Genomic DNA, 24,007 nt, shown 5'->3' with positions numbered 1-24,007 from the left:
TTTAGTATAATCTAAAAAGAGACATGGTACCAACAGAGATGCAGGGCTTAATCGTCATGAGCAGCAAAACTATCAATTTGTAAAGCCACTGGATACTTACATTTAATATTGTAATACTTTAGTGTTGTTTATAGGAAGTGGAGTTACAAATAAAACGTATGGCGTTCGACCACAAATTGAAAAGGGGAAAACTTTATATATTTGACATATTTCACATTTTGCCTCGTTGTTATTAAGTAAAATATAATATCCCCAAACCAGACTTCTCTTGCGTTCGGACTGGGCCGCCACCGTGGCCATGCTTGTTTGTGTTTGTTTGGATTGGAACGGGGGGCGGAGGAGGAGGGCTTGGCTTGTGAGAAAAGGGGGCGGGAGCAGAGCAGAGCAGGACACGCCGGTGCAGCAGGCGGAAGGAAAAGTAGTGCTAGCATGAGTGCAAGTCGTCAAATTGGAGCAGAAAAAAAATGAGGAAAAATATTATTAAATAATTGTAAGTATCGATATTTTAGCTAGGAAGATCGATACTCAAACATGAGCAGCCTGGATCGATATATCGATATTTCGGTATCGATCCGCCCATCCCTAATCATCAGACCCCACTCGAAATCTGAGTGTACGACGAGGGAGACTTGATTCTGATGGGAGGGATTGATTCTGGTGGGCTGGACTGTTTCTGCAGAGTTGTACTTGCAAACATCTGCTTCACTCACTGTATAAACACTATTTTGGTGCAATACTAGCTGTGAGCTAGTAGATTTTTTATTTACTATTTTTTGTTCAGCAAGATAATTCCGTCTCTGTCGTCTCTTCAATGAAAACTGCCAATGCAAAAAGTAAAATATAGGCCAATTGTTCATCTATTTTTTATACTGCTATTATTGGTGCTATTATTTCCATTGTATCTTACGCGACTTAAATTAGATTTTTATTTTGTTTGTAATCTCGACGTCAATCGTTCCCTTTTTAATTTGATTAATCATTTAGTTTCGACTTGATAACTGTCGGAAGATAACCCCTGACCACAGGAAGAGAATATAGCTCGACAACTGTGTAGTGGGAGCCACGTTGATGTTTTTGCATCGGGCGACTCGACAACCACTACTGATTGACGACTGGAGTATCCAATGCAGTTATCTCCTCTTGTAAACAGGGCAACACATTGAGCCAATCGCGGTGTTGTTTACCACAATCGCCTCTCCGATTGGACGCCTTGGACGTCTGAGACTCGGCCAGTCAGATGCACTGATATTGAAGTTGGTCGTTTCCGCGGGCTTCGTCTTGAGTGACGGGTAGTCGGCCCAATAAGCTCGTGCTGAGTATGCCGCCCCTTTTGATTGACACTTCTCCAGTCAACGAAAAGTGGTCTTAACGAACGCATGCTTTTCATCGTCCAATCGCTGTATGGAAACAAGGCGGAGCCTCGAATCGTAACCACGGCAAGTCTTGCATCAAGTATAAAGAGGATAACGCTGCGTTCTCTTCCCGTGGCTGTGTTTACATAAATGAGAAGAAGAGAGGGCACTTTAGGGCAAACTACGACGTAACTTATTGACACTCATAACACAAACGATTATTTTTCTTGGATGTAAAGATTTACACGGCCGAGCAGTGGCATGTAAATCTGCTGCTTCACTAATGAGCCAGCCTTCCAAATGGAAAGGGGGCTTCGCTTTGGAAACGCGAGCATTTCTCTGGCGCTCCTGCTCCTCAACGTGCTCGTCGGAATCGGGACTCTGCACACTTTGGGCTCGGTCGTCGCCGACGGGAAGCCCCGGCTTGCCACAGGGGGCACGGGCGATGGACACCGAGCGGTGAAGCTACGCCCGGCGGTGGCGGATGTGACCGTGGAGGACGTCGCGGACAACGGGACGCCGAGCGCCGAAGACGAGGCGTCCTGCGGCGGAGAACGTCACGGAAGTTTCCCAATGAGGAGGTAAGCAAGGCGGATGTGACACGGAACACGACGATGCCGAGCTGGCCAACCTCATGAACACATCCCCCCTTCCCACCGATTGCTTATATAAAACAACTTTCAAAGCTTTCGCCTTCCTATATTCTCTTATGACCGAAATAACCTTAAAGACGCCCTGCAGCCCCAAATAACAATCAACCGGACAATGTCTTTTTCTTTTTACTTTCTAACTGTATTTCAAACTTTTTTATCGTGCCATTTAAATTCTTAAAACGAGAGTTAGACAGCTGACAAATTGCACAGCAACGGAAAGCAAGCGGTGAAACAATGAAAGTTATGTAAAAGTTGTAAAAATTGAAAATTGCAATATTTGTCTTTAGATTTTTTGGTGCATGTTCTGGTCAACGCACGTGGGCGGGGGTGATGTGGCAGCTGTGATGGGGCGACATCACAACACGTCCAGCAAGGAACCCCCCCGCCCCAGAATCGTTTGCTTCCAAAGCACATAAAACAGACAAGCCCCCCCCCCCCCATAATATTTCTTTTGTTGCTATTACGTTGTTGTTTAATGTTTTTGTGTTCCTTGTCTTCTCTGTGATCCCAAACAAAATATAAATAGCCCCCTCCGGTCACGTCATTAGGTAAACCTGACATGACTGCCATAACGCCCAGAGAGCCTTGTCGCAAAAGGCGCCTCATTGGAGATTACTTATAAAAACTAAGGATTGTGATGAGTTTTTGCATGCGATTATGATTGAGGCATGCTGGGCGCAATTTGGATCTTTAGGCGAACCACGACAACTTAAATGTTTGTTGTGCTACTAACTGTACAATTGTGTAATAATAAAAATCATTTTGTCAAAAGTGATATGAATTGTCGTTGCTGGAGGTACAATTTGAAGCCAATATCGTCCTAAAATCTTTTCTTTCCATAAAATGTCACTCATTAGCGGCCTTATCGCTACTTAATCAACATGCTTATTGTTGTGGTTATAATTTTCATTTATAGCTGTTAGCTCTTGTATACGGTGAGATCTTGACGAGTTCGTATAGGAACCCAACAAAATGTCAGAACAAAAAGATGGCGCAGAGTAAATCAAAATCAGATCATGTCAACATGAGTAGCAAACATGTCAACTTAGCGTTCATATTCCATCAGTTGATGTTCTTACACACCATTGTCAACCGGTGGTCCTATGTCCTCTAGTGGTCCGTGGCGGTATTGCATGTGGGTCCGCGAAATTGGAAATGAAAAATAATTGTAACATTTTTAAAAATAAAATCGATTTATTATTTTAATTTATTGTCCACCTAATTTTGTGAATCATTCACCCATCCAAATTATGTCAAAGGTAATTGAGATTCTCAAAATAGACATACAGATACAAATAAATAGCCTGTATAGGTCTATCCTCATTCAGTGCAAAATAAAATAATATTCTGCCAACGCAGTGGTCATTTGGTTATAAAAGTAACCAAAAACCCTTGGACAAAACCAGTTGAAACCCCCTGGTCTACATCTATTGACATATTTACATCCAATTCCCTGTGGTGGTGGTGGTGGTGGTGGTTGTTGTTGTTGTTACGTGTGAAATGTCAGTGTGCCCCAATTGGCTTTTTATTGTGCTATGGGCGGCAGCCTGTTGAGGCTGCAGGCTGATTTTGTAGCGCATCGCTTGCGTCTACTGCAACGCGTCAGTCAGCACCAAAATGGTACAGATTACACATAAGAACGCACACTCGACTTTGCGTGTGTTCTTTGTTAGCTATGCCCCGTTCAGCTGGTTCACAGGAGAAGCATGTCGCTCCCTCGTGTGACGTCCTCTGAGGTTTGCATGCCTGCTTTCCATCCAGCCGTCAGGAGGATTGCCTCTGAACTTGGCCCAGGTCGTGCACACATCAAACGCGATGCGGCAAAGCGCAATAGGCTGCAATGTACAGTTTAATCGGTTGATTAATCGGTTATCAAAAGTTTGACCCAGCTGAATATCAGACTTTTTTGCGTATTAATTGTCAATTTACCACCTTAAAAATGTTCCTGTGATATTTTGAAAGTTTTCTTTGTGTGCTTTGTTTCCCGTCGCCTATTAATTTTGCAGTTGTACGCTTTGATCAGCAGCTGCTGCTGTCAGTGGCTCACCTGTAAATGTAGGACCCCCCCCCTCCCCCAAGATGACGTGTTTACATGCACACGCGTGAATTATGCATGCGTAAACCTTTCTGTACCTCCAAGACTGACAGGGCCCCCCTGCGTATTGTAAGTAGCTTCCCCCTGTTGACAAATTGAGTCACTCAAATGTTTTTGTTCAATATTTGTTCAAAACTCAAAGATAGCATCTGTAGTACCATCGCAGCAAGTCGGAAGGGCTGCAGTGCTGTTTGTCCAACTTTTTTCACTAAGTAGTACCGGAAACAAAAAATCACAGCATCCTTCACCCGATTCCACTGTCACCTTTCCCGCCTTCGGGAGGTTAGGTTTGAACCTGCTCCCCCACCTTCCTTTGCGCCGCCGCCCTTAACACCCTCAGGGCTCCGACAGCTCCAGATCCCGTGCGGCAACCCCACTGCTTAGCAACAGTCAATGGGCCGGGCTGGCCGTCCCGTCGGCCAATGGCGTCTGAGAGACGGGCCGCTGCTCAGCATTTGAGCGGCAGGGCCACACGGGTCTGGCTATAGTTAGCTTGCGGAGGAAAAGGAGGTGTTCATGTTTTGGAAGAAGTTCATATTTTTATGCTTTTTTTTTTTCAAAAAAGTCCTGCTGACTTAGTTTGAGTGGTCGCATGGCGGGTAACCAGGGAGAGTATATTAATAGAGCTGTCCTCAATATGATAGGCCAGTCGAGGATGAGAATGAAGTGTGAGAGAAAGTTTTCTAGCACGCGTGAGGCGGACTTGTTTTTTTTTTGTTTTTTTTCTCTAACCAGAATATGTCCTTTTCAGGACAAAACCATTCTCGATCATGTGTCTTCACACACACTAGTTCTGCTAAAACACAGAAAAGTGCTAGTTTTGGCAATTCTGATTTATTGCCGTTTGACTTGGGGGGGGGGGGGGGAACGAGCCCCCAAAAGCAGATGGATTTATCACCAAGTAATTTGGTAAACATGTCAATCGGGAGTTGACTCACTCACAAAAAAAAATCTCAAGAATCCGAAAAGTCAACGCAAGTCTGAATCGTTAGCACCATAGAGAATTGAACAAATTGAATTAAATTCTAAAATCCAAAGCTCGTTTCATTTTACAGTGGAAATTTGGTAAAAATTGTGTTTAAAATTGTGTGTAAAAATGTTTGGAACCACACATGCAGGAGGTTTGCCATTTTAGTTTTGGAAAAAAAATGTCCCCTTAAAGTCAGTTTCAATTGGCAACATGAAATTTGGTTAGACATCGCCCTCATGAATACATAGACCCACAAAAAAGTTTATAGGTGCCATGCCCGTGCATACGCAAGATTCTGCATTTTGCATTGCGGTGCCATGTTGTGCTCATTTAGCTCCGAAAGATGGAAGAGTCGTCTATTGTGATTTGAAAAGTTGTTTCCCGGGCAGCAGATTGAATTTACGAGCTCCTTTGACAAGTTGGCAGCAGGACGCATCCTGCAGCACTGCAGCACTTTGGGTGGGGCAAAGGAAAAAAAAAAAAAGGTGGGATGCTCCGAGAAGGCGAGCGAGGAGGAAAAACAAGCCGGTAGCCAGTCAAAGGATGGATGGAGCACGCTGTCTTGTTTTTACTGCACTCACTGCTTGGCAACAACCAATCGCACGGCGGCGGCTGGGCCAATCAGCTGCCGGGAGCGTGGCGCCACGCCGTTTGGATTTGAGCACGTGCGAGCCGACATGGCAAGAGAGCACCATGCGGAGCTCAGCGCGTTTATGCAAGCAAGAAGAGACGAGTGTCTCTGTGTGTTTTTTTGAACTGCCTAAAAACCACACCTGCAGTTGACTCTGCAGTTCCCCTGACTTTGACACTTGGACAAAGACAGACAGGAATTAAATTTGTAATGACAAGAATCATTTTTTTAATGTGGCCACCTCTGGTTTGCATCATGTCTCGTCGCCAGGTTTCTTGCCCTATAAAGTGACTTTTTTTTTTTTAAATCTGAAAATAACTTAACATGACCTGCTTCATGCGTCTCCTTGTCCAGTTAAGTGGTAACAATTATCAGCACTTTTATGGCCTATTGTAATTTGGATTTTAAATTTTCTATAGTTATTGCCTCACAACTTCTCTGTCTGCGTTTAAAATACATTTTCTGCCACTTGGTCAATGTCTGACAAGCGGGTTTCAAACAATCTTTTCACCTTTTGAAATGCATTTTGGTGCAAGGAATTTGGAGTGCGCCTTCTCAACTTTGGGTGCGGCCGCCCGAGCGCAGGTCGCCGCATTCTCAACTTTCTCCCCGGCACGTGCTCCCCACGCGCTCGTATTTTGGACGCTCCTCGCCACTCGTCTTGTCGCATGGTTACAAGCAGCCCCGCGCTGCCATTGGCCGGTTCGACACACAGCCGCCTGCCCATTGGACTGAGCGCCAGAGAACAACACGGGCCCCGTTGGCTGGCGGCCGGCGCTCGGCGCCTCCTGATTGGCGGCGGCTGCGGCGGCTCTCCTTGGAGACCTGCCAGATGTAAACATTGCGCCGCGCTGTGCCGCTTTCTTTGAATGGAGTGTGTTTACAGCTCACTTTAGCACCTTCTGCGAGCGTGCGCTTGTCTCCGAGGAGCGGCGGCTGAGCGCCGGGCTAATTGGCTCCTCACGCTCCGCCGCCATGAGGACACGATGATGGCGCGACACTAACGAGCCGCTGTTAGGCAGCCTCGCCCCTTCTCAACCTCCTTCCCTATTCACCGCCGGGTCAATTTGTTGCTAAAAGTTGCTCACCGCTGCTGCCGTTGCATTGTGTGATGAAGGTGAAAGTGTTTTCATTTGCGTTTAGAATTGCCTGTAGATGCTGGAAGATGGAAACAAGTTCCTACTTTGGTCTGAATTAAGATCCTCAACTGCCGGAGGATCTCCGCGTTTGTCCAAACAAATCACCGCAAGTCACAAGATACCCCATAGATGGTGGCAAAGCACTAATTTTGTCTAAAAAAAGTGCCTCAACTCACTTCAAGGCCTTGCCAATAAGATGCCTCCATTGGGCGGCAAAGCGCTACTTTTGTTCACTAAAGCTCCTGCGCTCATTCCAGCGTAGTTCCTTGCCAACTAAAAGCACAAAATGACTGCTGGATGGAAGACGTTTGTTTTTATGTCGGCATGCCGGCTTGCGTCTGTCGGAGTGATTTATCGCTAATTATTTTTGCGAAGCCCCAAGATGCGGCTGACATAGCTTTGATAAGCGCTCTTAGAAATAAACCGCCCGCAGCTGGACTCGCTGCGTGGGGCTGTTGTAGTGTTTTTGTGTTGAGTTTTTTCTAGGGTATCGTCTTTTGTTTGGCTTGGCCGCCGCTCCGCTCATTTGCTCCATCAGCGCCATGTGAGGACGCTCCGACCCCCCTCACTTCATCAGCACCCCACAAAAGCTTTTGATCTCCATCTTCACTTGTACTCTGTGACTTCTTTTTCTCCTTCCTCGGCAAGACTGGAAAGGGGCCGGTCCTCAACCCACTGCTTAGCAACAGCCAACCGGCTTTACGTGAGCAGGCCCAAGAGCCAATAGAAAGGGCGAGTCAATTCCTTTTCTCATTGGCGGCCGAGAGAAGGGCAAAACAATATTTTTCTTAGCACGCCTGATAATGCCAGGAGCTGATTTTTTTTTTTTTCTTCCAGCGGGAGGCGGCGATCATCTTATCTTTGACGCCTTGTTACCATGTTTGTATTTTTGGAAACGTTTGAACCTTTTTCTGACTGTTGAGTTCTTCAGCATTCAACGGGAAAGCCTTACTTGCTTTGCCTTCGAATATTCATTTCATTTCCTTCCCCACCACAGCGTTCGGTCTTCACAGGCAATGTGCACAATCAGAGGAAACTTCCTCCCATCGATCGGGAACAATCCCGCCTATAGTTGCCTGCGGGACGACATGTCCTCTGGCGCTCCGGCGCTCCTTGATGCTCGAGCTGTTCGATAGCCGGCATCCGTCACGGATTCCTTCTGATCAATAGCGGCTGTTCAGAGCCACTCAAGTTGGTGCGCTCTGTTGAGTGCGGGCCCGCCGTGACCGAGAAAGCCGTTTTCCAGTCAGAATCGAGCCCGATCAAGTCATCAATCATTCCTAAAGCGGCATTTCTGCATTGTCCTCAGCCCCTTGAAGTAGAAAAGGGAGAGAGGAATCACATTGGAAAGGTTCTGTCCCGCAGCAGCAGCCATCCAATCGATAGTCCGCCCCTGCGTCCCGACGCTTGAATGACAGCCGGTGCGGCACAATGGGTGGGACCGGCAGGCTTTGGCGATGTTCACCGCAAAGTCCCGCCCATCAACAGGGCGCCGCTCGCCAAATGTTCTCCTGAGTGTCTTACCAAGCATTTCAAATAAGAATTTGAAGCCACAAAGCTGGTTAAAGGGTTCTGAAGAAAATGCCTGAGCTCAGCTTTAGTGTAGTCTGACGTTTGTTTGGATTGTTTACGCAGGTCTCTGGTGATCATTAGCACCCTTGATGGGCGCATCTCTGCGCTGGACCCGCACAACCAGGGGCGCAAACAGTGGGACCTGGACGTCGGCTCAGGCTGCCTGGTGTCCTCCAGCCTCAGCAAACCTGAGGTAACACGATTGTTACCGTGTCTGTTCACATGTGTTGCGCCATCATTTGTGTTCACATATCCAGTGTGTGACAATAATAAGAGAGCGTGCAAATGTACTGACATAACTGTCGTGTATGTGTGTGTACCTGAGGAATGCCTGCAAATTTTTACTGCCTGTCTGCGACCCACCCAAAACCACTCCACAACCCACTTTTGGGTCCTCACGGACCGGTTGAGAGTCACTTGCCCAAAAGGTTACGACGACCGACCGCAATGTTGATGCAAGTTCAAATTTGTAATTGTAATTTTGAGTTGAACATATTGGGTAATCGTGTAGACAGCCGATACCAGCAATTGATACTTAAAGCCCAACTATCACGGTAATAAATTCTACTATTTTACTCATTTCGTTGTGGTCTATATAAAGTGGAACAACGATGCTTTTGTCTGAATTCCTCGTTTTGATACCATCACAGGTCCCTCTTTTCTACTTGTTCTGAGGTGCGGCTCAGAGCAAGCCGTTTTGGTGCGGTCTCTTTAAATGCAAATGAGATACTTCACACGCTGCAAGATGCGCGCCTCCCTTTCCAGTTAACATATTTGTAGTTTTTTAGCAGAGGTAGCGTTTACTTTTTTGTTATTGTTGCTTTATTTAAACGAGGTAGTGTTTACTTGCGCCGCAAGCTTTTCGATTGATTAAAAGATATCAACGACCGAAGACTTGTCCATACAACCATACATGACACATAATAAAATAAATCCCCTCACAATATTTATGAACGTCTTGTAAACAAGCACTGTCAAGCAACGACGTAAGCTAATGCTAGCGCTGCCGTTAGTAAGAAGCCAACGAATGCATTAAACACCTTGTTACCCAAAAATAATACAGCACCTTCGATGCAATTCATCTGATACAACTACTCAAAATAGACCCACAAGAAGTGAAAACAGTGTTGATGCATCCAACAAGGGGACATTTTGATCTCTTCACTTTGGAATCCTTGAGTTGTTTGGACTACAAAAGTCTTACCGAGTAATAAACAAGGCAGATTGGTTTTATACAAGGCGGGTTGGCTAATCCGCCATGTTTATTACTCTGATTTTTGTTTGGCAACACCCATTACCTTGTTTGGTTTGTTCCGCCCCAATGGATGCGATGTAAAAAACTGACAGAAGCCATGTAGTGGTTACCTTAAAGTCCAGCATTAGAGGTCGCTTTCCTCAACTGTACCTCTGCAGCACCTGGAGGGATATACAGTGGAGCCTCGGTTTTCGACCACAATCCGTTCCAGAAGGCTGTTCGAGAAGTGAATTGTTCGAATTCCAAATCATGTTTTCCTATTACTAATAATGAAAAAAAAAGATAATCCGTTCTAAGCAAAAAACACTTTTTTAAAGCATTTTTTCATTATTTTACACTATAAACTGCATAAATAAGTGAGTAGGTAATGTATAAATAAATAATATAAATAATAAACTGAATTAATAGAGTAGGCTAGGCTGGGGAATGTATTGCCGTATCTGTAGCAACTCGTTTGTGTTTCATTCTAATAGTAAAATATATCTTTTTAAATTGTAAGGGGAAAAAAGCACATCAACATTTTTTTTTTTTACAAATGAAAGACGACATTTCAAAGATCATGTGAAAGAAAACAGCAAAAACGTTTTCTTAATTTCAAAAAGGTAAGCACAGTCGCCCCTCTCGCAACATCACTTTAAGAGCGTCTTTGTTTTTCAGGATCGAGTTTATTTCGATTTTGCCATGCAAATCTCCCGCGCCTACTCTGACACACGCACACCGGACTCATATTTTGCGATTAATATTTACTGCTCCCACTTGCTTCCTTTGGAGGCATGATTAGAGTTCATGCAATCCTCAAATGAGAATGTAATAACGAATGGAGTCAGTTGGCATGCGGGTCCTCTCGGCTCATCTCGCAACGTTCGACAACCGAAATTTCGTCCCACATCCAAAGCAAAAAAATCTCGAATTTTTTGTGTGAAAAATCTCAAATTTTTTGTTAGAATACCGATTTGTTCGAGAACCGGGACGTTCGAAAACCGAGGCTCCACTGTATTACACTTTTCTACTCTCCTGGATACTCCAGATACTCAAGAAAATTGTTTTAAAAGCAAAAAAAAAAAGTCAATTTTTACATGATAAAGGCCTTCAAGGCCAAAAAAATTGAAGCTATCCCTAAACAGCGTCAAGTTACAAAACAGCTCACGTTACAAAAGAAAAAAAAATACGAATCGTCTTTTCTTCAAAGACACCCCCCCCCCTACACACACACACTTTGCCCCTCCCTCTTTAATCCCAGGGCACCCCTTCTTTAAGAGCAGCCGCTGAACTCGCTGCACTTTGAACAGTCGAGCAGGCGTTGGCGTTGCCTACATGAGAAACATGTAAACATGCCGCGACACCCACCCTCCCCTCTTCGGTCTGATAAGAGGAGCGGTTTGGCCTGGAGGAGATTATCACTTTTTGTTGAGCGTTGAGGTTCACACACAGAAACACAGACAGCGGTACACGCGCACACGCCGTCTTAAAATTGCCTACATCGGAGCGGCACTGAGGCCGAGCTCTCAGGAGGGGAGGGGGGGTTTAAATCTGGCCCCCGCATGTGCATGTGGATGGGATGGCTAATCAACCCCTGCTTGACACCTTAATCCGGGATTGAAACCCTGATGCTCTTGTCAGAGTTCGGAGTACGCCTTGCGGTCTGTTATAAAGTTTGCGAGCTCAATTCGGGATTCAGAGATTAAGTGGTGGTTTTAGATTCTGGATTTGATGAGAATCGAGGTATTTTTTGTTTGGTTTTGACTTTTTAGTGATGGTTGGGTTCTAAAATAATTTTAAAAAATTTGAAATTGGGATTTGATGAAAGTTGTGTGGTCTCGTTTAGGATTTTGTTTTAGATTTCTTGTTAACTTAAAGAACATTTGTTTTTGTCTTGTGTAAGTGTTTGTTCTATGGCCACCAATCAGCATCCATCACGGTGCCTAGCCCCGCCCTGCCCCTTTGAGCTACCCAACCACTCTGGTGATCAAAACACAACCTGGCGTGGTGTGAATTCAACATTTCACAAAATATATGAGCAACTCTTGTCAAGTCTGCCGTTCTAAATTTAGATGTTAAAATCCCGCTTCAGACTTAAAGTGTTTTCACTTTTTTTTGTATTTGAGATGTAAAAATTCAGGAGAGCTTTTTGTTCATGTTGTTTCTATGTGTGTGTGATCGTGCACTCCTCGGAGGCTCCAAAGTGTCAAAAGCCCCTGAAGGTAGCTCGCAGCGGCACAAACTTGCATTTGCACCTCGGCCCCAATGTCACCTTCAAGAGCAACTTGTGCTCGCCTGCATTCGTCTTCAAGTAAAGTCAAAACGTTAAACGACAACAGTTGCGGCGAGTCCGTGTCGCCCTCGCCGCTTGTCTCGTCCGTAAAGAAAAGATTTTCGTTTATATTTGCGCTATTTTATGGACGTGTCTTTCTTCTCCGCCTTCTCCTCAAACTGTTTATTAGAGGAAACAAAAAAGCTGCACTGGTCCTTCAACGATTATGTGAGGCTTGGCGGCAAGATTTTACGGAGGCTTTAATCCTCAACGTGACGGGTTTTTGTCATCTCAGCTGCCTTCAATTCAAGACCTCCTCCTTTCGTGTCATTACAAAACACACACATGCAGGATGTTTGTGGTAAAATTTCAAATTCTTTACAGCGTCAAAAGGTACCCAAGTGTGTGCGTGTCAGTGAGCTGCTGAGCTTGTTTAAATTTTCACCTGTTTGCGTTGGAGTGGGCCAGAGCAGAAAGAAGTCTGCTCCTCACCTCTCAACACGCTGACTTTGCCGTGACGTCATCTGTTATGATTTCTGCCACGAGAATGTGTGTATTTGTATTCATGTCCCCCCCACCCCCACAAGTCCTTACTTTCTGAATGCAGCTTGGCCACCTCAGGCCGCGGCTAACGCGTTTACATCGGCCCACGCGCGTGTACTCAGTCTGCTCGGCGATTAGGCTCCCGTCAGGGAGGGCTCTGCCGCCGCGCAATTGGCTGGCCCCCCGAAACGCCGTGAGAGGAGGCAGCCAGTCACCTGCCGCCGCCCAGCCCCCGCACTGCGCCCCTTTCTTGTCTTTTTTTTTTTTTATAGCTCTTTTTTTTACATCGACAGACACAAAACAGCTTTGTCTGCACAAAAAGTGTGTGTGTGTGTGTGTGTGTTTGTCGTGCGCGCGTGTGTGTGTTTGTGCGTGCGCGCGCGCGCGTGTTTGTGCGTTCGCGTGCGTGTTTGTGCGGGCACGTGCGTGTGTGTGTCGAAAGGTCAGTGCAAGCTTGTCAATCAAAGTGGAGTGACTCATGTTGGTGAGTGTAAAGGGATGAATAATGTGTGTGTGTGTGCGCGTGTGTGCGCGTGTGAGATTAGGAGAGTGAGGTAATGTTTTGGGCCAAGAGATGATGTCATCACAGACGACAACTCACACACCGTGAGCCGATCAGGCAACGTGATGGATGAGCGTCCAAATCGGTCGGCACGTCATTTGTCTTCCGGCCCGGTGGAAGTGGAGGAGTCAAAGTGCCGATATTTTTAGCAAAAATTACATTTGCCTCTCCACTTGTTCCAATTTGCTTCCAGCTATTGTTTTTTTTTTTAATTGCGCGTCAGTGCAATGATCAGACGAAAATCAGCTCTGTACTTAAAACGTCCAAGATACGCAACCAACGGAATTGCATTCCTTTATAGTTCCGAGAATATTTAAAAAAATAAACTTGGAGCGAGGTTTCCTCACAAACTCTTTTTCTACAAGTTGTGTTGGAACATAGCCGAGGATTAAAGTATCGGCGACTCTGTGACTCACTTGCGTGCCCCCCACCTGCTTCATTAATGAGATCCCTAAATCTCATCATCTTGACGGGATGACATCACCTCTGACTACCGCCCACTTAATCACCATCGACCATCAATTTTCCTCTCTCGCTGTTCTAAACTGTTTAAAAAAACAAAAGTCTGACTGACTTGGGGGTGGGGGGGGGAAGAATCTCTATCCTGAATGTAAATATTGAGATTCCGTTGACTAAATTAGCCTTGCACGCACTATCTATCCCATATAAACTGTTGATCTGGTGGGATTGGGGTCAGTTTTTTGTTGTAATGATGTCATCATGGCTTGCCTTAATATGCACTGTTGCTGAAGATGCAGAAAGTAAACAAAATCAAAAAGAAAAGCACGATGAAACGAAGCGGAGCAAACTAAAGTATTCAGCCAAAATGACTCAAAGCAGCCCAAAGCATCGACAATCATGGCTGCGTTTTTTTCCTTTGTCCCCGGGCACCAGGTGTTTGACAGCAAGATGGTGATCCCGTCTCTGGACGGCGCCTTGTTCCAGTGGAACCGCGATCGTGAGAGTATGGAGGCGGTGCCTTTCAGCGTGGAGTCCCTCCTAGAGTCGTCCTACCGCGTCGGAGAGGACACAGTCTTGGTCGGCGGCAAGTCGCTCACCACCTACGGCCTGGGCGCCTACAGCGGCAAGGTACGCAATTACGCAGGACTTTTTTCAACTTGAGATTTTTGTTTCTTTCTTATGAACCAGAACAAGTTAGAATTTTTTTGTAAATGCTTCAGTTTTTATAGTTCTTATTATATACAGTGGAGCCTCGGTTTTCGAACGCCCCGGTTCTTGAACAAATCGGTATTCGAACAAAAAAAATCTAGATTTTTTTGCTTCGGATGTTGGACGAAATTCAGTTGTCGAACCTTGCGAGATGAGCCGAGAGGACCCGCATGCCAACTGACTCCGTTCGTTATTACGTTCTCGTTATTCTGAGGATTGCATTAACTCTAATCATGCCTCCAAAGGAAGCAAGTGGGAGCGGTAAAGTCATCCTAAAACACAAAGACACTCCTAAAGCAATGCGACACTGAGCGCCCGACATGCTGCGGTTGCGCGATCGGACCAAATTAAGCTCCCAGCGCACTGAGGTCCACTTAATATTTAGAAAGTACATTAGGACTTTAAAAATATTTTCTACATTTTTGCGACAGCTCTGTCACAATAATGCGACCAGCGCGGTGAAGTTGCGAGGTCGGTGGCGCGCAGCGGTTGCACGTTCGGCGGTGCGCTGCAGTTGCGCAATTGGACAAAAATGCACAAATGAAAAAATGCTTAAAAAAAGGCAGGGTTTGTTTCTGCCTTGGAACGGATTAATTTTCTTTCCATTATTTGTAATGGGAAAATATGATTCGGAATTCGAACATTTCACTTCTCGAACAGCCTTCTGGAACGGATTGTGTTCGAAAACCGAGGCTCCACTGTATATTATATTATTGTTTTATTAGTTTTTATTTGTTTTCTGAATTTGTTATTCATTGACAAAAATTGCCTCGTCATCTTTAGCTGCGCTACATCTGCTCTGCGGTGGGCTGCAGCCACTGGGGTGCCGAAGAAACGGAATGCGAAGACGTGCTCCTGCTTCAGAGGACCCAGAAGACCGTCCGAGCCATCAGACCTCGCTCAGGAATGGAGAAGTGCGTAGTATTCTCAAGGCATGGGGGAGTAACCATATCCTGATATCGGTATCGGGCTAACGCCGGCCTTATTTCAAAGTATCAAATCACATGACAAGTGTGGCTTATTTTCGGGACTTCAGGTGGAACTTCAGCGTGGGAAACTTTGAGCTGAAACTCGTGCCAGAGGCGCAGTCAGCCATCAGCTTCCTGGACGGAGAGATGGCCAATGGGAACTCCTGGTGGCGAGGGGAGCGTCCACAAATAATCACAGAGGAGTCCAAAGAGCAGGCGGACAACAAGAAGAACTACAACCTGGACTTGGTCATCAAGGTGTCCGTCCCTGATTGGAAGGTGATGGCCTTCAGCACCGGGGCTGATGGTCAGCTTGTCTGGGAACACCAGGTGAGAAAAGACGGCTTTGCCTGGCTCAAACGCAGGTAGCGGACCTTTGGGAGTAAGTCTGCTAGAAAATGGCTTGCTCTCGTTCTAGTTCTGCACTCCCATTGCCTCCGCCTGGCTGGTGGGCGGTGGTAAAGTCACTCCCATAAGCCTGTTTGACGACACGGCCTACAGCAACCATTCGGAAACTGACGAGGAGGACGACGACGACGACGACAATCCGGACGCAGCCAAGGATGCTTCGGCATCCAGCGTTTACCTGGGTATGTGTTTACCTGCGCTCCCATGTGGTTGAAGCTCACACAGCAGCAGGGGCGTAACAATGACTTGAAATTGATCATGAATATTTTGGGGTGCCCTCTTGAAGGGATGTTCCACGGGCAGCTCTACCTCCAGTCCTCCGTGAGGATCACCGAGAAGTTTCCGTCTAAAGCCATCGGGTCCGAGAAGGACATCATTCCGCTCCCCACCGTCAAATGGAAGCCTCTCATCCGTGAGTTTAGCGCCTCGCAAAGTCGCGATGGCGACACGGGATGACGACACGGGTTGACCCTGCCGCTGCTCTTCGGCAGAGTCGCCGTCTCGGACTCCGGCCTTGGTCGGCTCGGACGAGTTTGACAAGTGTCTAAACAACGACAAGTTCTCCCATGACGAGTACAGCAATGGAGCCTTGTCCATCCTGCAGTATCCCTACGGTGAGACCCGGGACCCGCAAGCTGGCCTTGTCAACATCTAATCCGCCCCTCCCCCTTCCTTCCGTAGACAACGGCTACTTCAACAAGCGCTACCGGGGGAAGCGGGATAGCGCGGTGAGTGTGATCAAGAGAAGCGAGGCTCAGCCCGAGAGCGGCAGGAACAAAGACCCCGTGCTGCTCCTGCCCTGGTGGAAGGAGATCCTGGGCACCATAGTCTTCTGCATCGCCGCCACCACCTACGTGGTGCGCAAGTTTTTTCACCCGTCGGCGTCCGTCAGCGGCAGGGTAAGACCCCAAGCCCAAAAAGGACCCTCAAGTACACACAACGGGTGGGACAGGGAACAAATAAAGTGAGCCCACCCCAGGTAGCTTTGATTGGATTTCTACCAAAGCAAACACGGCCGGTTTTGTCTTTTCTGCGAGTAGATCTTGGTCGATCCGTGTTTTTTGTTTTTTTTCTCCTCCAAAGCAACGTAAAGAGTCCGAGACGCAGTGCCAGACTGACAAGACCGACCTCGAGGTCGTTGAATCCAAAGAGCCGGACGCAGAGGGAACGCGCTCCAGCAAATATGTGTCCAGGTACGTCATTAGCAGAATTGGCTTTATTACCATCGTCAGTGAAGGAGCTCACAAGGAACAATTGTAACGGTACAATCGAGTAAAATGAAATAAGGATAGAAATATGCAATCAGATAAACTCTGCTAAAAAATATCTTTCCATCACCACGACAACAAAAACAACAACTTGTATGTGGTTTCACTAAATGAGCTGAGATGGTGTCATGTGTGTATCTTCAGGTACCTGACAGACTTTGAGCCCGTGCAGTGCCTCGGCCGCGGGGGCTTTGGCGTGGTCTTTGAAGCGCGCAACAAAGTGGACGACTGCAACTACGCCATCAAGAGGATCCGACTGCCCAACAGGTGCAGTCGCCAATCCGAGCCGAGCGAGCCATGTTGCTCAAAGGCGTTCTCTGGCTCCTTCAGGGAGGTGGCGCGTGAGAAGGTGATGCGGGAGGTGAAGGCCTTGGCCAAGCTGGAGCACCCCGGCATCATCCGCTATTTCAACGCATGGCAGGAGAGCCCCCCCGAGGGCTGGCAGGAGAAGATGGACTACAGGTGGCTGCAAGACCCCAGGTAAGACTGACATCACGGTTGGACCATTTCATCGGCCGATTCAAAGCCGTGCATGAACTGAAGCATTTTGTGTGCAACAGCGCGTTGCAAGACTAGCTCAGAACCATTGTTGCCACAAAGGTCCGAATTGACCCGTTTCTGTCTTTTAGTGCCACCGAATCGCCAATGAGCTTTGTGGACCACATGGAGGCGCTGTCCGTCAAAGTACCCGTGTCCAATTCTGTGTTGCTGGGCGGCGGCTCGGGCGGCGGCCCTGCCGGCGGTCTGCCGGTGAATGGGTACAATCATCACCAGGTCCTCAGCGGCTGCGACACCACAACAGGCTCGGGCCTGAACGGCGACCGGTCCTTCTACCCTATTCTGGGCCACGGCAGCTTCGAGTCCGAACCGGACAGCCAGACCGAGCCAGACCGCCCCGACACACCCGACTCCTTTGATCTATGCCTGCCTCACCGGCCCAGTGACTGCACCTCGTCCTCTTTTGACATCGTCTTTGAGGACTCGGGATGTGACCGCGACGCCGGCGTTGAGGTGGATGCCGAGGAGGACTCTGCCTCCGGTGCCACCCGTTCAGACCCATCCGGCGTCGGGAGGACCGGTTTGTCTTCATTGCACACCCGACAGCCTGAGAGCGGCCAGCCCTCCTCTTCTTCGCCACCTCGGCCCAACTCGCTGGCCCTGGCGCTATCCCCAACTCCTGCTGGCCAACGTGTGCAGCCGTCTCCCAAGGTTCAACATTTTGATGCTTCTTTTTGTCTCGTGCTTCTTGATTTGCTTTTCCAGACTCTAAAAACTTCTTAGTTTTTATATTGTTTTGCTATTTTGGCTTACAACCGCCCCCATACAATTTAACGCAAGGGTGGCCAACCCGCGGCTCTTTGCCGGGTTTCATGCGGCTCCTTGACGTTCGGCTCGCGATGTGGCTCTTTGCGGTACACAGTAAAAAAATGTGGCTCTTAGTCTCTGACTGGTTGGCCACCCCTGATTTAACGGGTATTTTGCCCCATTGTATTCTAACTACCTGCAAGATCTAGTTTAGCGCCGCTAATTTGTGCCATCCCGTCTGCAGGTGTATCTGTACATCCAAATGCAGCTGTGCCGCAAGGAGAACCTGAAGGACTGGATGGCCCAGCGCTGCCTGCCCGAGCAGAGGGAGCACAACCAGTGTCTGGACATTTTCCTCCAGATTGCCGAAGCCGTTGACTTCCTGCACAGCAAGGGCCTTATGCACCGGGACCTCAAGGTAAACGCAGCCAGCAACGGCCTGAGGCTCAGAGCCGCTCCGCTCAGAGCCGCTCCGCTCAGAGCCGCTCCGCTCAGAGCCGCTTTTTTTCGGTGTCTCTCAGCCGTCCAACATCTTCTTCACGGTGGACGATGTGGTGAAGGTGGGCGACCTGGGCCTGGTGACCGCCATGGAGCACGAGGAGGACGAGTGTGAGCAGTACGCCCTGACACCGGCGCCGCTCCTCACACGACACACGGGCCAGGTGGGGACCAAGCTCTACATGAGCCCTGAGCAGGTGGGTCACTGCAGCGAGAGCATTTGTGCTTCCAACATGGGTTCGTTCCTACTATCATTCTGTCGTTGTTGTTGTTGTTCGCCTGGCAGCTTTCCGGGCAGTTGTACTCGCACAAAGTGGACATTTACTCTTTGGGCCTGATCCTGTTTGAGCTGCTCAACCCCTTTAGGACGCAGATGGAAAGAGTGAGGGTGAGTCAACAAATGTCGTGCTAACTTGACCTGCCTGAAGAACCTCTGTGCCAGTTTTGAGCCAAAAATGAAAATCTATGGCAGGGGTCACCAAACTACGGCCCGCGGGCCGAATACGGCCCACGGGACCGTTTAATCCGGCCCGCCAACCCTGAACAAATTGTATTATTAAACTTTTTTTTTTGGGTCATTTTGCCTGCAATGACTGCGTTTCCCCAGTAGATGGGGAAGCGCTCGCCTGCGCATTTACTACCGGAAGCCGTGTCAGAAAGCTCGGTGCACACTCACAAGTGCGTGCGTGTACGGACATGGCGCACTCGCGCTCTATTTGTATCAGTCCCGAATTTAGAGCGTGGGCTGTGACGACAGCATTCTTGTAATTCGCGCGCTGAGCTTTCAGATGCAGTTTCAGCCACATGAACGTCAACATCTACCCGTCACAGATCGAGGTAAACGGACCGACACCTCGGATCTCGCCTAAGAATTGCCACAACAAATTTCAAATCAAACTTTAACAAAAAAGACAGCGGTGTCTACAAGCCTACTGGAACCTACAAAAGGATTATAAGGAAGGAACACAAGAACTTTAAGAGACTGCTCATATGTGTCAGAGAGGTTCTGCTCTGACAACTGAGCTGAACTTTTATCTGTTAAGATTGTGCATGGCACAACAGAAAGTTAATGTTCCATGGTTTTTTTTCTATGAAGAACCCAGAGATAGTTATTTTATTTTTTTAGTTGTTTTTTCTGTGAAGAACTCAGAGAGGGTTATTTAGTTATTATTTATTTCATTAATAGTGTTATTATTTGTTTCCTGACTTTTTTTCTGTAAAGAACCTGGAAAGGGTTATTAAATAACCGTTATTTGGTTATGTGTGGCTTTCTGGAAAACAATCAATTTTTTAAGCTCCCCTACGATCGTCACACTTTTTCTGTTACAAACTGACACCGGCCCCCCATCAGAGAAGGGAAAGGTTATGTGGCCCTCACAGGAAAAAGTTTGGGGACCCCTGATCTATGGGATGACTCAGTTGTGTTGTTACTCTGACTCAGTGCTTCTCAATTATTTTCTGTTACGCCCCCCCTAGCAAGAAGAAAACTATTCGCGCCCCCCCTCCCCACCGTGACTATCCTAACTTGTCTTGTAAGTCGTAAAATGTTGCACTGTCGCAAACGTGACAGAAGTAACAATGAGAGCGCCACTGCCCCCTGCTGTAGTAAACGCGCAATTACACTTTATTCTAGTACTGCCAAAAAAAAAGCCTGTTCCCCAGGGTCAGACGCGCCCCCCCAGGAATAGCACCGCGCCCCCCAAGGGGGGCGCGCCCCACTATTTGAGAAGCACTGCTCTGACTTGACTTGCCTGAGGAGCCTCGGTCCGTTCACTCTATGGGATGACTCAGTTGTGTTGTTAACGGAAACGTAACTTTAAGAAACCTCATCACGTTCACTCTGGGCCAGTCACATGAGGGGTGCAAGCTAACAAAAGTGACGATATTTTTTTTTTTTTTTTTTTTTTTTTTTTTTTTTTTTTAAATTTCAAAATGTTTTTATTAGTTTTCACACAGAAATGACAACAGCATATGTTCTGGAACAATTCGCATGGGAACAGACATTGCATTGCATACAGCCTACTAAACAAACATTTCACCCATACAAAACACCTCATTGTTACCTAATTAATAAAATAAAAAATAAAAAATAATAATAATAAAAAATAATAATAATAAACAAAATTAAATTTGAAAAAAAAAAAAAAAAAAAAAAAAACAAGAAAAGGGAAGAGCAAGGGGGGGGGGTGAGAGTGGGCTATTACTCCAATAAGTTTGCATCAAACTCATCCTCATAATAATCCAGGAAAGGTTGCCATACAGTTCTAAAATTCTCCTTCTGAATTGTGGTTCTAACTTTTTCCAACTGGAGGAAGGACATGGTCTCACTCACCCAGCGAGAGTGCCTAGGGGGCAATGGAGATTTCCAACACATAAGAACCAAACGTCGAGCGAGTAATGAGGAAAACGCCATCATCTGAGACTGAGCCTTCGAGACTCCTTTTGTCTGTACAACCCCAAATACTGCCGTGACTGGATCTGGGTCAATTCTTCTCTTACATATGTAGGAGAATGTGTCAAAAATTCTAGACCAAAATGTATGTAATTTTGGGCATGTCCAGAACATATGCCCTAAGGTTGCCTCAGCTTGCTTACAGCGGGTACAAGTAGGGTCCACGCTTGGAATCATTTTAGCCAATTTGGTCCGTGAATAATGTAATCGATTAAATACTTTAAACTGTATTAGCCTATGTCTGACACAAATGGATGTACTGTAAGTGACGATATTGTTAAGGGATCGTTTTTTGCTTTGATGTCTGTTTTATTTGATAAAAAAAAATTCTTTGGGCATGGTGTTCACGTGAGTTGTCATGTCTTCCTGCAGACCTTGATGGAGGTTCGATCGTTGCGCTTCCCAGAGTCTTTCTCCAAAAACAACTTTCACGAGGTCAGTGGCCCTTTGCTGCCATCTAGTGGTGACAAAACACCTTTTTACTTTCAAATGTATTTTACAACCCACAGGAAAATTAGTTTAATATCAAAGGGAAAATTGCTAGAATTCTTCTCTTTTCACAAGATTATTGCAACTTAATTTTGTAAAATTGCGTTTTGGTTTACTATTCTTTTTTCTAATCATTAGCATTACTGTAGCACCTGATCACATGCTTTTTGTCTGTATCTTGGTTAAGCATATTCAAACATTTTCTCCTGATATTGCAATTGTTTTTCCTACACCACTCCAACTTTTGTTCTTGTAATATTCAAATTTATTCCTCATTCCATTTGTGGATGTATTTTTGTCACAAGCCGATTTGTTGTCTCTGTGCGTTAGTTGAACATGGTGCTTAGCATGCTGTCGCTCATCCCCGGCGACCGTCCCGAGGCGGCCGACATCACCGGCCTGCCGCTCTTCCGGGACCTGGAGCTGCCGTGCCGGCTGGCCGTGGTGCGACAGCGCTCGCGCACGTACAGCACCTCGTCGACGGGGGGCGGGGGAGGAGGACTTACCTCGCGACAGCCCAGCGCCACCTGACGCACCCCCGCCAACACGACAGACGAGACGGCTTTTTTTTTTACACTACTGCTACTGATTTCAGCCAAGTGCGCCTTGGAACATGTTTTCCCTTCCTGTCACGCATCAGTCTCGAAATCTCAGGTACGACAAGCACGAGGATAGACCTTCAGCCTTCAGCCACATGCCTGATTTGGAAGACCCCCCAAAAGATAACAGAGACATTATTTTTTCTAAATGTACGGTGGGTGGAGAAGATCTGAATTGCCTTTCGACTAAATGAATGGCCCAAGCCAGTGCTTTGACTACTACCACTCTGCTTTTTTTTTAAGACCCCGTTCACGCTGAGCTTGTATCTGTACTTTCTGACAAGCTATTTCCACATTGTTATTTGCCTAATAGCAGTTTTCAGAAAAACTGACAGAAAAATATAACTAGAAATGTCACTATTCTGCCTGAAAGACCCTAAATTGTTGTTTCTGACATTTTTCTGGCAAAATTGTGACTGTTTGCTCATTCTTGTTGGCAGAGAGCCAAGTGCAGCTCGGTGTGAAAGGGTTCTTTCGGTCTTGTTTGCTGTTGGGTGTACATAAGGCCACATTCCATTTTGAAGGAAATTTGTAAATAGGAGCATAGCAGTCAGCAGGACATTTCAGAATGTCTCAGCGTGACCTCTGGAGGGTGGCGACGGCTTGCTTTTTGTAGTGACTGCTCGGCTCGCTCACTGCAGTTTTGTGGCCTGCGTCTACACGGTTGTTACTTTTGCTACTAAAGTTCTTTTTTTTTTTTTTTTAATTGGATTTGTTCTTCAGTTGCAAAACGCCCTTGTGATTCGGTCCTACTGTGCCCCCTAGTGCTTTGACATAACACTGCAATCGATTATTCTGGAAAAATAATCTATTTCATAAAGTGCCATTATTATTATTGTTACTATTGTTGTAAATCCAGCCATTTTTGTGTGGACATGACCCAAACTATTTCGAGCCAATCTGAAATCGATAGATTCACAAAAACATTTTTTTTTTAGTTTCTGGATGAAATGCCAGAATTTTGACTATTCCCCCTAATGTGTTTTTTCCAAATTTGCAATTTTGGTTTTTGAAAAATAATGACTTGCCCCCACTAAATGCACAAAAATCGCAATTTTAGACATTTTTATAACTCCTCATAGAATCTAAGATTAAGATTTAATTCGACCATCAAGCACTCAAAGGGGGGGGGGGGCAAACACGCATTTCTTTCTCTAAATATTCCAACATTTTATTTTTTTAAACACACCTGACTTTATTTTGTAATTCTGATTGTAATATTTGCGGCGCTGAGCGTGGGCCAACGAAGCCGCCACTGAACACCCGGCGGGTCAGCCTGCCCTCAATTTTGGACCTGAGGTCGGTCACGTGGTCAAGTGCTGTGAGTCACATGATTGTCGTTTTCTAACGTTTTGGAGATAAGAGCGTTTTTTTTAATCTTGTCATTATTCTTGTTCTAATTGATATCCAGCGTGGAAAGTCAAGTGCCGTTCACGGGCTGGCCTTTTGCGCTGCGCACGCACACTGCGTTGCGGACAATCACCACATCAAGTCCAAGTCGAGTCGTCACTGATTGTTCTTCTGTTTGCGGAGGTTTCTTTGCCGTTTATTTGGCTCTGACAGAGAAGGGGAAAAATGTGAAGGCATAAGTGCTTAAAAAAGGGTTGAAAAGGCACACATTCTTCTCTGTCCATACAGAAATGTAAATATGTTGATTTAGCTTTTTATTTATGTTCTACGCTGTTGATCAATCCGTTTGTGGTTGGCGTTTATTAACGAGAAAATATGACTTCTTACAAGTCTGACTTTAATAAAACTGAAAAAAACAAAACAACTTGCAATGTGTCTCCACCCCCTTTTTTGCTCCACCCTCCCACCTCCACTTCT

At 46.4% G+C, this 24,007-nt stretch overlaps 1 protein-coding gene across 1 annotated transcript; it reads left to right on the top strand.

Annotated features, from left to right (window-relative positions):
- The first annotated feature begins 1,396 nt into the window (after window positions 1-1,396).
- Window positions 1,397-23,954, top strand: eif2ak3 (eukaryotic translation initiation factor 2-alpha kinase 3). The gene is made up of 18 exons (XM_061300532.1): window positions 1,397-1,933; window positions 8,476-8,605; window positions 13,918-14,112; window positions 14,977-15,107; window positions 15,230-15,491; window positions 15,580-15,751; window positions 15,856-15,981; window positions 16,061-16,183; window positions 16,251-16,468; window positions 16,653-16,762; window positions 16,982-17,104; window positions 17,168-17,317; window positions 17,467-18,046; window positions 18,387-18,560; window positions 18,664-18,837; window positions 18,927-19,028; window positions 21,465-21,527; window positions 21,912-23,954. Exons 1-18 carry the CDS (start codon window positions 1,653-1,655, stop codon window positions 22,110-22,112), a joined length of 3,315 nt encoding a protein of 1,104 aa, XP_061156516.1. The 5' UTR covers window positions 1,397-1,652; the 3' UTR covers window positions 22,113-23,954.
- Window positions 23,955-24,007: the final 53 nt, after the last annotated feature.

This window comes from Syngnathus typhle, linkage group LG16 (assembly GCF_033458585.1).
Source record: "Syngnathus typhle isolate RoL2023-S1 ecotype Sweden linkage group LG16, RoL_Styp_1.0, whole genome shotgun sequence".
Classification (NCBI taxonomy): domain Eukaryota; kingdom Metazoa; phylum Chordata; class Actinopteri; order Syngnathiformes; family Syngnathidae; genus Syngnathus; species Syngnathus typhle.
Note: the sequence above shows the minus strand (reverse complement) of the source record. Positions and strands in the feature narration are given on the sequence as shown.